Source organism: Rhinolophus hipposideros, assembly GCF_964194185.1.
Source record: "Rhinolophus hipposideros genome assembly, chromosome: 9".
NCBI classification, from domain to species: Eukaryota; Metazoa; Chordata; class Mammalia; order Chiroptera; family Rhinolophidae; genus Rhinolophus; species Rhinolophus hipposideros.
In genome coordinates, this window is record NC_138055.1 from 18,757,864 (window position 1) to 18,770,897 (window position 13,034).

At 33.2% G+C, this 13,034-nt stretch overlaps 1 protein-coding gene across 2 annotated transcripts in view; it reads left to right on the plus strand.

Annotated features, from left to right (window-relative positions):
• Positions 1-9,985, plus strand: part of BLTP3B (bridge-like lipid transfer protein family member 3B) — a 79,914-nt gene extending 69,929 nt beyond the window's left edge. For both annotated transcript variants that reach the window (XM_081058521.1, XM_081058522.1), the window contains exons 20-21: positions 2,954-3,147; positions 6,416-9,985. In XM_081058521.1, the coding sequence (XP_080914647.1) occupies positions 2,954-3,147; positions 6,416-6,535 (314 nt within the window). In that variant the 3' untranslated portion in view covers positions 6,536-9,985. The remainder of the gene's footprint in view (positions 1-2,953; positions 3,148-6,415) is intronic.
• The last annotated feature ends 3,049 nt before the right edge of the window (positions 9,986-13,034 follow it).

A 13,034-nucleotide genomic window follows, 5' to 3' on the forward strand; every position in this document is an offset into this window, starting at 1 on the left:
TCCCTAATTCCTCCCCTAGCCCTGGGCAATCACGAGTTTAACATCTGTCTATTAATTTGCCTATTTTGGGCATTTCATATAGATGGAATCACAGAATATGCAGTCTTTTGTGACTAGTTTCTTTCACTTGGCATATTTTCAAGGTTCATTCATATTGTTGCATGTATCAGTACTTCATCACTTTGTCTGGCTAATACTTTATGTGCACACTGCATTTTGTTTATGCATAACTTGATGGACATTTGGTTTTTTCTACTTTTTGTCTATTATGAACTACACATCTATTAAACATTCATGTATAAGTTTTCATTCCTATTGGGTATACATCTAAGAATGTAATTACTGGGACATACGGTAACTCTATGTTTTAACCATTTGAGGAATTGCCACTGTTTTCCAAAGTGGTTGCCCTAGTAGGTGTGTTTCCCACTACAGTGTATTGAGGGGTCCAACTTCTCTGCATCTTTGCCAACACTTGGTATTATCTGACTTTTTGATTATAGGCATCGTAGTGTGTATGAAGTGATATATCATTATAGTTTTGATCTTTGCTTCCCTAATGGCTAATGATATGAAGCATTTTTTTTCGTATCTTTATTGGCCATTTATACATCTTTGGAAAAATGTCCACAACCTTTGCCTGTGTTTTAAATTGATTATTTGTCTTCTGTTACTGAGTTTCAGGAGTTCTTCATATATTGTAGAAATAAGTCCTGTATCAAATGTATCATTTGGAAATATTTTCTCCCATCCTATGGGCCTTTTTTTTTTTTTTTAACTTTTTTAATAGTATCTTTTGAAGCACAAAAGTTTTTTTGTTTTAATTGAGTCCAATTTATCTGGGGTTTTGTTGTTGTTTTTGTTTCTTTTGTGCTTTTGGTGTCATAAAAATCACATCTGCAGTTATGAAGATTTACTCCTATGTTTTCTATCAAAAGTTGTATAGATGTAGCTCTTAAATGTAGCTGTTTGATCCATTTGAGTTAATTTTTGTATTTGTTGTGTGATAAGGACTGTAGACACATGGGTTTATTTCTGGACTTTCAGTTCTATTCCATTTATCTGTATATCTATCCTGGTGTCAGTACCATACTGTCTTGATTACCAACTTGTTTTGAGTAAGTTTTCAAATTGGGAAGTTTGCGTCCTTCAACTTTGTTTTTATTTTAAGATTGTTTTGACTCTTCTGGGTCCCTTGCAATTTCATATGAATTTAGAATCAGCTTGTTAATTTCTATAAAGAAGCCAACTCAGATTCTGATAGGAATTGTGCTAAAGCTGTAGATCAATTTGGGGAGTATTGCCATTTTAATATTAAGTATTTTCATCCATTAACATGTGATTTCTCCCCATTTATTTAGATCTTTAATTTCTTTCAACAACACTTTATAGTTTTTAGAGCTTAAGTTTTACACTTCTTTTGTTAAATTTATTCCTAAGTATTTTGTTTTTTGATGACATTTTAAATGGAATTGTTTTCTTAATATTTGGATGTTCATTATAAATGTTTAGAATAACAATTGATGTTTGTATATTCATCTTGTATCCTGCAACCTTGCTAAACTCATTAGTTTTAAGAGTTTTTCAGTGGATTCCTTTTTTTTTCTATATGCAAGATTATATCATCTGTGAATAGAGATAGTTTTACTTCCTTTCTAGTGTGATGCCTTTCATTTCTTTTTCTTGCCTAATTGCCTTGGCTAAAACCTCTAGGGCAGTGCTAAATAAAAGTGGTGAGAGCAACCATCCTTGTCTTATTTCTGAACCTAGGAGAAAAACATCCAGTTTTTATGCCGTTAAGTATAATATTAGTGGTAGGTTTGTTGTAGATTGCCTTTATCAGCTTGAGGAAGTTCTCTTCAATTCCTAGTTTGCTAAGGGTTTTTATCATGAGAAAGTGTTGGATTTTGTCAATTGTTTTTTTCCTGCATCTACTGAGATAATCATATCACTTTTGTTTGATTCTATTTTATTGATGTGATGTATTACATTAATTGATTTTTGGATATTGAATTAACCTTGTAATCCTGGGGTAAATCCCACTTGGCCATGATACATAATCATTTTTATGTATCGCTGGGTTCAGTTTGCTAATGTTTTGGGGCGGATTTTTGTGTTCATATTTATGAACATACTGATTTTAGTTTTATCTGATTTCGGAATCAGGGTAATACTGGCTTCATAGAATGAACTGAGAATGCTCCACCTCTTATTTTTTTGGAAGAGTTTGTAAAGATTTGTATTAATTCTTCTTCAAATGTTTGGTAGAATTCACCACTGAAGCCATCTAGGTTTGGGCTTTTCTTTTTCTTTCCTTTTTTAAAAATGTATTGGGGTGACAATTAGTAAAATTACATAGATTTCAGGTGTACAATTCTATATTACATCATCTGTAAATCCCATTGTGTGTTTACCACGCAGAGTCAGTTTTCATTCCATCACCATATATTTGATCCCCCTTACCCTCATCTCCCATCCCCCATCCCCCGGTTTGGGCTTTTCTTTGTGAGTAGTTTTTTTTTAATTTCTGACCGAATCTCTTTACTTGCTATATGTCTATTCACATTGTCTATTTCTTCTTTAAGCTATTTTGGCAGTTTATCTCTTCCTAGGATTTTTTGTTTTACCTGAATTATTGAATTTATTGGAATACAGTTCATAGTATTCCTTTATAATAATTTTTATTTCTCTAAGATTGATAGTAATGTCCCCTGTTTCATTTCTGATTCTAGTAATTTTTTTTTCTTGTCTAAAGTTTTGTCAAATTTTTTTCATCTTTTCAATGAATAAGCTTTTGGTTTTATTGACTGTATTGTTTTTTTTTTTTTGATTTCATAATGATGTCCTCATAGTAATAGAGATATATTAATTTTTAAATTAGTTTTTCATTATAGAAATTGAGATTTATCAAGTATTTGAAAATGTTATTGGAGCATTTTGTTTGTTTGATCAGATTCTCAGATGCTTAATACTGGAAAAGATTTGAAAGAAAATGTCAAAAGTGAGTCAGCGCTGCTTACCAGTGGAAAGTATGATCTGAAGAAACAAGACAGTGTCACTCAAGCCACTCAGACAAGTCCAGAGGTTCCTGGGTCTTCTCAGTCGGTTAACTTTCCTGAGTGCTCCTTTGACTTTACTAGGGAACAGGTAATGGGAAAACGAACTCATTCTGATTCAGTTTCAGCAATTAAAATAAATATTAGATGCTAAATCATTACAACGTTATTTACTTATTTAAGTAATGTTTATTGGGTGCCTGTTATGAGCCTCTGCCCTGTGTTAGATACTATGGATATAGTGTAGGGACATTCCCAGCCTTCACAGAGGTTGTAGTCTAATGGGGGAGATAGAGGAGTCAGTGTGGAAGAGTGCTGGTTTCTAGAATCTAGGAAGGCTTCCAGGAGGATGTGTTCCTTTTGAGGTTTTATTTTAAAGTTGCGAAGTGTTATGTTTTAGAACATTGGAAAAATATTTTAAAACAACTTTAATACATTCTAACCTCCTGCCGTGCTTTACTATGTTTTTATTTTCTTCTCAGGCTGTTTTCCATAATTTTTCTAAACAGTTTTTATTCTTGTGTATATACTATATATTTTTTTACTTGACATTTTTTAACAAATATTTTTCCACATTGCTACATATGCTTCCTATTTTTAATGCTAGAGTGATATGGATGTGGATATACTGTTATTTCTAAACCTTCCTCTTAATATCTGTTAAAATTTGAGTTGTTATTTTTTGCTGTTATGAATAAATGAAATGTCCAGCAGAAGTTTAATTCTCTGTGATAAAACCACAGAATGAGTTCATTTATTTGTTCAGCAGTATTTCTTGATTGTCAACTCTGAGCTAGGATACAGAATTGAACAGTACACCATCCTTATCTACTGAGAAACTCAAAGTCTAGTGGGAAATACAGGAGTGTGCACTGGTTTACGTTTTGTTATTACAAAGAATATTCCTATGCACATTCTTGCACAAGGACATATGTCCTTGTGTACAGGTGCAAGAGTTTAAGGAACATATTTTTAAATTAAATTTCTTGAGGTGACTATGATTAGTAAAGTTACATAGGTTTCAAGTGTACATGTCTATGCTACCTCATCTATATGCTGCACTGTGTGCTCATCACCCAGTCAGTTCTTCCATCACCCTATATTTGGTCCCCTTTTCCTTCTGCTACCACCTGTCTTCCCCCTAACCCTCTGGTAACCACTGAACTGTTGTCTGTGTCCATGCATGTCACATGATACTGTGTCATGCTATACTAGAGATTGGGGGAGTACAGGGAAATACCCAGCTTGGTCTCTAAGGCAGGAATTCTTAAGCTGGTACTAAAAGAAGTATGAGAACTCTTTGAAATTAAATGCACATATTTTTTTTTTTTTAACATTATTCATAGGAAGAGTTGCTAATTTTTTTTCTCTTTTTTTTTTTAATTAATTTTATTGGGGTGACAATTGTTAGTAAATTTACATAGATTTCAGGTGTACAATTCTGTATTACATCGTCTATAAATCCCATTGTGTGTTCACCACCCAGAGTCAGTTCTCCTTCCATCACCATATATTTGATCCCCTTTACCCTCATCACCCACCCCTCACCCCCTTACCCTCTGGTAACCACTAAATTATTGTCTGTGTCTATGAGCTTTTGTTTCTCATTTGTTTGTCTTGTTCTTTTTGGTTTATATACCACATATCAGTGAAATCATAGGGTTCTCTGCTTTTTCTGTCTGACTTATTTCACTTAGCATTATTCTCTCGAGATCCATCCATGTTGTCACAAATGCTCCTATATCATCTTTCCTTAACGCTGAATAGTATTCCATTGTGTATATGTACCACAACTTCTTTATCCAGTCATCTATCGAAGGACATTTTGGTTGTTTCCATGTCTTGGCCACCGTAAACAAAGCTGCAATGAACATTGGCGTACACGTGTCTCTATAGAGAAATGCTTTTATATTTTTGGGGTATATACCCAGGAGAGCGATTGCTGGGTCATATGGTAATTCTATTCATAATTTCTTGAGGAACCTCCACACTGCCTTCCATAGCGGCTGCACCAGTCTGCATTCCCACCAACAGTGTATGAGAGTTCCTTTTTCTCCACAGCCTCTCCAACACTTGTTACTATTTGTTTTGTTGATGAAAGCCATTCTGACTGGGGTGAGGTGATATCTCATTGTGGTTTTCATTTGCATTTCTCTGATGATTAGCGACGTTGAGCATTTTTTCATATGTCTATTTGCCATTTGTATATCCTCTTTGGAGAAATGTCTCTTCAGGTCCTCTGTCCATTTTTCAATTGGGTTGTTTGTTTTTTTGTTGTTGAGTTTCATGAGTTCCTTGTATATTTTGGATATTAGCCCCTTATCAGAGGAACTGTTTGCGAAAATCTTCTCCCATTCAGTTGGTTGCCTCATTATTTTGTCAATAGTTTCTTTTGCTGTAAATGCACATATTTTAATGTATCTTTAAATGTATTTTTCCACGGAGAAAATCCTTAATTTTATGCTCTCATCATAGTTAGGGGTTAGGGAATAGTTCTAAGAGGGTGAACTACTTGAATGAGTATTAGAGGGGGCAGGGGAGACCTATTGGCCATCTAGATGAATGTGTCTAATGACATATTCCGAATATAGATCTGAAGCTCAATAGAGTGGGTTCTGCTGGACCAGGCTGTATATGGTAGTTGGGACCACAGGAGTAGATGAAATCATCTAAGAGAATAACTCAGGTGATGGCATAAAAGGCAAAAAAGGAGTGAGACTTAGGAGGGAGAGGTGAAGTCAAGAGTGTCAAAAGTCTCAGAGAGGTCCAGGGAAGTTAAAACTAAACTAAATCACTATTAAATTTCAAAATTAATAGTGTTTTGAATTGCTTTTTTAAGTACTTGAAATGTGTTTCCAAATAGCTTCTCAAAGCAATTTTCAAAACAAAAATGCATGACACAGACAACAGTTCAGTGGTTACCAGAGAGTCAGAGAGGAGGGGGTGGTAGCAGAGGGAAAAGGGGGTAAATATATGGTGATGGAAGAACTGACTGGGTGGTGAACACACAGTGCAGTATATAGATGATGTATTATAGACATGTACACTTGAAACCTATGTAATTTTACTAAACATTGTCACCTCAAGAAATTTAATTTAAAAAAAATGTTCCTTAAATTCTTGCATCTGTACACAAGGACACATGTGTATGAATGTACATAGGAATATTGTTTGTAATAACAAAACGTGAAAACAAAGCAATGGAAAACTAAAAAAAAAGCAATTTTCAGCTTAAGTGCACACTTACCAGCACGGGGTATTTTTACTGTTTCATGTGTCACACCTTTAGCTACTATATAAATTGTCTATATATTCTGAAAATGATTAAATTCTCTTATTTTCCAAATTTATCATTTCAGCTCATGGAAGAGAATGAATCTCTTAAAAAGGAATTGGCTAAAGCTAAAATGGCTCTTGCAGAGGCTCACTTGGAAAAAGATGCTCTTCTTCATCAGATAAAGAAGATGACAGTTGAATAGCAGGAGTGTCAGTCAAAAACTCAAATTATAGCTCTGGAGTAGGGATGTTATAATGTGATGTTACCAATTAGTTCAAGACTTTCCTTTTCATGAAAAGACAATAAAATGACAGTGGTAACTATTCTAAAACCAGTTTAGAAAGTATCAGGTACAGGCATTTACAATCTTTTGGTTGTTTTCTGTTTCAGATTTAACCCTCTTTTAAATTGGTGTGATATAGGGAACTCAACACATACTGTAAAATAATTACATGTAATAAAAAGATCATTTCTGAATTTTGATATCACACTATAGGTATTTTTTAAAAAGAAAAATGAAAACCTATTGTGTTCCACAGATTGCTGAATTTATTTATCACTATCTGTTAATAATTACTATTTACAAAGATTCAAATGCTGTTAGGGCTAATGTAAAATAAAAGGAGGATTACATTTTAAATGTTATTGAAATAATGCACTTAACTCTATAATTATTTAATTACTGTAAAAAAGTCCAATCATATTAATAAATTATATAATTACTTGGTTTGAAAATTCTGGAAAATCATCACCCTACTGAACTTAGAAAGTAACTTAAAAGATGAAAAAGAAATCATTTTAAATGGTGGGTGGACTGTATCAGTAAAGCTATAATTTTCAACAAAAAACATGGTACAAGTGTAAAAATAAAAAGCACAAACCAAAAAAGCAAAACATTAGAGTATATGGCCAACTCTTTTAAAAAGTATTACTTGTACATTCCTTGAAACACATTTATTGTTAGAAGTAAAAGAGTCATTTAACTATCCTGCTAAACTTGGCAGTGCTTTATAACTATAAGAATTTTAATTGATACTATTTATACTATTTCTTTACCTTCATCTTTTCTGTATTTAAGGAGGGGAGTGTTTTAAGAGAATTTTCTTTACACATACAAAAAAAAAGTTTCTTACCATTCTTGTAGTATCATATTAGGTGGGTGTTTGCACATACCGAATATATATAGCTAGTTTTGATTAAAGTTCTATGTGACTTATATACTATCTTCTATAATGAGAATAATTGGTATATTTTGAATTCTATTTTCTAGGGATTGTTAAGGTTGAAGCCAACATGAAAGAATATCTCAGTCATGCATTGTGAAATAGAAGTTCGTGAGTGTTTAAGAAACAGAGACTTTTAAAGATTTAAAATATATTTCTGATAGAATTAAACTTAGTTGAGTCTATTTTAAAATTCACATTCTTAACCATAAATATATCCAAGGTAGAACATGAAACCGCTGGGGTACTTTTTCTTTAAGATACTTGAAAATTTTAAACCACGTTATGACACTTTATGGTGCTTTGCTTGTTGGCATGTTATATAGCCATCCCTATATCTGAGTAGTTGGAGGAAAATACGTGTTTCATTTACTTAAGTGTTGGAGTGACTTAGATTTTATTGAAAACTGTACTGGCCTTTTTTTTTTTTTCTTCTATAACATCCATTTTCATTGACATCATTTAAAAATAACAGATCCTGTTTTGGAAGGTGAGGATACAGTAAAGAACATACTAAATTGTTAATATTTTATCTCAGAGTATTTTAAAAATGATCTTAAACCATGTTAATCTAAAACTATGTATAGTCTTAGGTTAAAAGCAAAGGTCTAATTAAAGATTTCAAATGGATAGCTAATATCCTTGATAGAGTCCTTTTGATTTGTGGGCGTATATTCAACGAAAGGAGTCTTGTATAAAAAAGCAGATTTGATAGGACATTACCTTCCTCAGAGCTGACAGTGTTTCTCGGGATTGACCTATTCGCTCTACATACATTTTAAATTAATGGTACATTATAATTATGTAGTGTTAAAGAAGCTGAATGTTTTTCTTGCTCCTTTTCGATTTATTTGGCCTTCCCAAGAAACTCATATAAATAGTAGAGATGATAATTAATACAGATCTGAGCATTCTGTATGGTTTGTTGGATTTCTAAAAATTAGTAGTATTTTTATGGTGATTTAAAATTCTTAAAACACTTCCAAAAACACTATCACATGTAATTCCCTCAACAGACCTAGGAGGGTAGTTATTATTCACATTTTAGAAGTTAAATAAAAACCCTAAGGCCTAGAACAAGTGACTTGACTGAATTCACAATCAACAACCTGCACTTTTGATTAAATACCAGTTATATGTTCTTATTTTACTTTAGTCATTAATTCATAGATTTTGAGGGGCGGAGAGAAGAATCACTGTCTTTTATCTTTTTCTTTTAGAGATAAATATAATATGTTTAACAGTGTTTGTGTACGATATATGTGTATTATTTAAACTACTTAAATGATAGTGGGAGGATTTTTCATTGATTAAGCTAATACCAGCCTTTTTAGTGGTGTGAGAAATACAGGAATAAACCTGTAATAAACCTACTAGAGTTTTAAAATCACCACAAATTAGAAATACAAGTGCTGTTTTTTGATTTTTTTTTTTTCTTTTCTAAATCTGTAGCAGAGATATTAATGATCAGGGGATGGAAATAGTAATTATGTTGGGCATTTTAATTTCATGTATGTCAAAAACATTTTCTTGGTATCTTGTATTTTTTTCTTTTCTCATTTTATCCTAGAATTTCAAAAGACCACCATGTGACACTAGCTGTGATGAAGCATTATTTTTATTTAAGCCGTGTAAGAATGGCTATGTATGATTGCAGGCAAATGTATGTGGAAAAATTAAGCAGAAATTCCTTCCTGGGTTTTCATTGTACTTATTCAATGCTTGTCAATACAGGAGTTATAACTTCCTCTTTAACAAGTTTTTATCCACTTCCAGTGTATTCAAGACATCTTTCTATTTCAGTGAATGGCGTCACCCTCACTCTGGTTCCCAAACTAGTAACCTAGAATTCATCTTGGACACCTTGCTCTCCCTAACTCTCGCCCCCACTCACCCTCCATCAATTCATTACCAAGTCCTGTCGTTTTACCTTATAAACATCTCTCAAATCTGTGTACTCTCCACTTCTCACCACCTTTCTAATCTAAGCCACCATCAGCACCATTGGCCTGCATTACTGGAGCTGCCTCCCAACCGGTCTTCCTGAAGCTGCTGTGGGGCCCTCAGATTCTCTGTACGCAGGCAGACTTCTCATGTTGTTCAAGTGCAGCATTAATCAGGGCAACCCGCCTACACCATTCTCGCCCTACCTTAAAATACTTCACTGACTTTTCATGCTCTTCTAATGAAAACGAAAATATTAGGGCCACCATTTACTTTATAGGGTAACTCTGAGCATTAAAAGAATTAATGTCTCAAAACATTAAAACAGTGGCTGGCACATGACCTTACAGCACTGAATAGAAGGTAGTTATTATTACTACTGCTTAGCCCCCTCGGGTACCATGTTTCAGTTACTTTGTGTTCTGCTTTCATTGCACTTTAAGTATCTAGAATAAATGAGAATAAAAGTGCTTCTTCCACATTGGAATCTTTGTTCACGCTCTTCCTTTGGCTTGAAATGCCTCCCCTGCTCATTGACTACTTAATTCCGGTTTGTCTTTCTGACTTCCGCGTATGCATCACTTCCTCGGGGACGCATTCCCTAATTTCTGTCACAAAGCGAGACTGCCGTTACACATTATCACGTCAACACATACCTCTACTTAGCATTTTGTACGTATTTGTTTGATGAATGTAGACCCTCTCGATTGGAAACTCCCTGAGGACAGGAATTGTGTTTTTGTTGTTGTCACTGTTCACCTTCGTATCCCTTACGCCTCACACAGTGCCTGGCTCATAGTAGGTGCTCAATAAATTTGTTGAAAGAATAAAATGAATGGATGAGGCATCAGGGATGTTTCCAGGTATTGGGTTCTTCCTCTCAGTTGGACTGAAGGGAGATGGGACACAGGCAGAAAAGTAGGTGGTGGTAGTTATTAAAAGGTGCAGACTCCTTGAGTCCATAGAGAAAGAAAAAAGTAGGGAATGGAGAAAGTTGCTATTCTGTGTTCTTCAGAATTTTGAATATCTGAACTTCTACCGTGTTTCCCTGAAAATAAGACAGGGTATTATATTAATGTTTGCTCCAAAATATGCATTAGGGCTCATGTTCAGGGGACGTCGTCCTGAAAAATCACGCTAGGGCTTATTTTCTGGTTAGGTCTTCTTTTTGGGAAAACATCGTACTTAATTCATCACAAACCATCACAAAACAAAATTAGCATATCACTTCATGAAACGACAGTGCCAGAATGTCATCTGGCTTTGATGGTAGCATATGGTGTTGTGGCTGTCAAGATCTGCCAGTCCTATCAGCTAAACAGGATGGAAATAAGGCCCACAGAGTAGTGGCTGAACGTTTCTAAATTTTAAGAAATCAATACACAGGATCTGTTGTACCTAATTGCTTAAAGTACAAACAATGTCATTTTAGCTTATGCCTAGAGATGCTAAGGAAAGTAAAATTGGAATATGTTTCAATTTCCTTTAAGAATACATAAATAGTGAAAGTTGGAATTACACAGGATATAGAAACACTAAAGCAGTAATATTTTTAAAACACTGATTTCTTCATTAAATTCTCTATAATTTTATTTTTGCTGCCTTTTTTGAGAAGTACAAAAATTAAGGTACCGTGAAGCATGGTGGTTTTTATAAATCATTAGATATTATCTAATGAATCATCATAAAGTACAGGGAAATTGACGTTAATATGACAATATTGAAATTCAGCATATGTGTTACCAACACTTATGTAGTCATGGCAGGTTTAAAGATTTGGAATTATTTAACTTAAAAAATAGAAAATTTTTAAGAAATATGAAATCAACTTAATGTCTTTTTTTATTTATACAATAAAATGTGTGATAATCTTCTTACTCTTAGGAAAAAAAAGGTTTCACTAAATCACCAAGCAGAATAATCTGGGTTTTAAAATATTCTGAAAAAAAGTCTTCAGACAAAAAGGCAATACTATATAACTTATAAATTAGATTTTATTTTCAATTTATTATCAAGAGTCAATTCATTCTTTATAAGTTATACTAACCTGAATGGTAAGTAAAATGTCTCATTCTTGACTTAATTCTTAATGTGAAGAAATATTTGATTACTTAGGTGAAGAAATACTTGTGTTACGGAGGTTAGGAGATTACAAGTGAGGTGATTAACCTTTTCTTGTGACCATTTAACAGAAGTGTTTTGGTTGATGTGACAAAAAAGAACTCAAATACCAAATCATAAATGTCATCAAGAATGAATGAGAATATTTTTTAAAGCCACAGGCACATAAACAAAGGTTTAAATAAATAGAGAGCAGAAGAATCCCTGAAGGATACGAGTGAAATAAATTTATAGGAGTATCATCAAAGTCCATCTTCCACAAGAATTTAAGATCATTCCAATTAAAATAGATATACAGTAAAATCAGAGAAGGGGCTTTTAAAAATAATTACAGTGAACAAATCCTACATAAGGAAATATGTTGAACAAAATTCCAATAATTAAGCACTTGAAAAAGATATATAACAAAGAATTCACTTGGTGTAGAATATTAAAGCCTAAAGCAAAAAATAGAAATTCTTCGATTTAATGTGCAAAAATTGGCACATGCAGTTCTTCAATAAATGATATGCCCACAAAAGTATCTGTTGGAGTCTTAAGACTCCAGTTTTGACATCGATAGTCAGGGCACTCTGCTTTTGGAGATATTTTATTGGTGTAGCAATAATGTGGTATTTTAGCATTTTGTCTGAGTTCAGCATATTAGCTTCATAATTCTTATTAACATAATTAGCATAGGTATGATGATCATTTGGTGCTTTTCTCTGGTTTATTTTTACTTTCTCCATTCTTTGCAGTCAAATGAGATTTTTCATAGAAAAGAGCTAGGAAAGCAAAGAGTTCTAAAGGATACAAAATGAGCAAATTAAGCAATTTTTTTATGTCCTATTTCTATAAATTTCCAGAAATTAAGGCATCCCCATATTAATAGAAAAACATGCCACGTATTTATTAAAAGTGATAGACTGCTGCATTAGCACAGATATTTGAGAATTACTGTAATCATGTATGTAAGCCTTACCTATAATCTTAATGGGAGTCTAGTTAATACTTTGTAATTTTTACCTGTATCTTTAATAAGTCCTCTCCTCCTTTTTTGCCACAATTCAGGTTTTTGTTAAAATTCACGTATTTTGCTGAGTAGGCTTCAGCTTTGATTTTGTTTTGATCCACTTTTTATGTAGTTCCCTTAATATGTCCAGAGGTATTACAATGTGACCAATTTTAGAAACTGAAGCACAAATAATATAAAAATGTATACTGCAGAGTCCCTTTTGCCATGTAAAACAATATGATATTCTAGGGAGAGAGGTGAATCTTTTGGTACCATTATTCCACTTGCCACAACCTTCTTGTACCTGGTTCTATTTTTTTTCAGCCTAATTGCTCAGATTGTCCACTTAGTTCTAAAATATTTTCTTAATATATTTTGTGAGCCTACAAAGAATTTTTTTTGTTAATGTCACTTCTCAT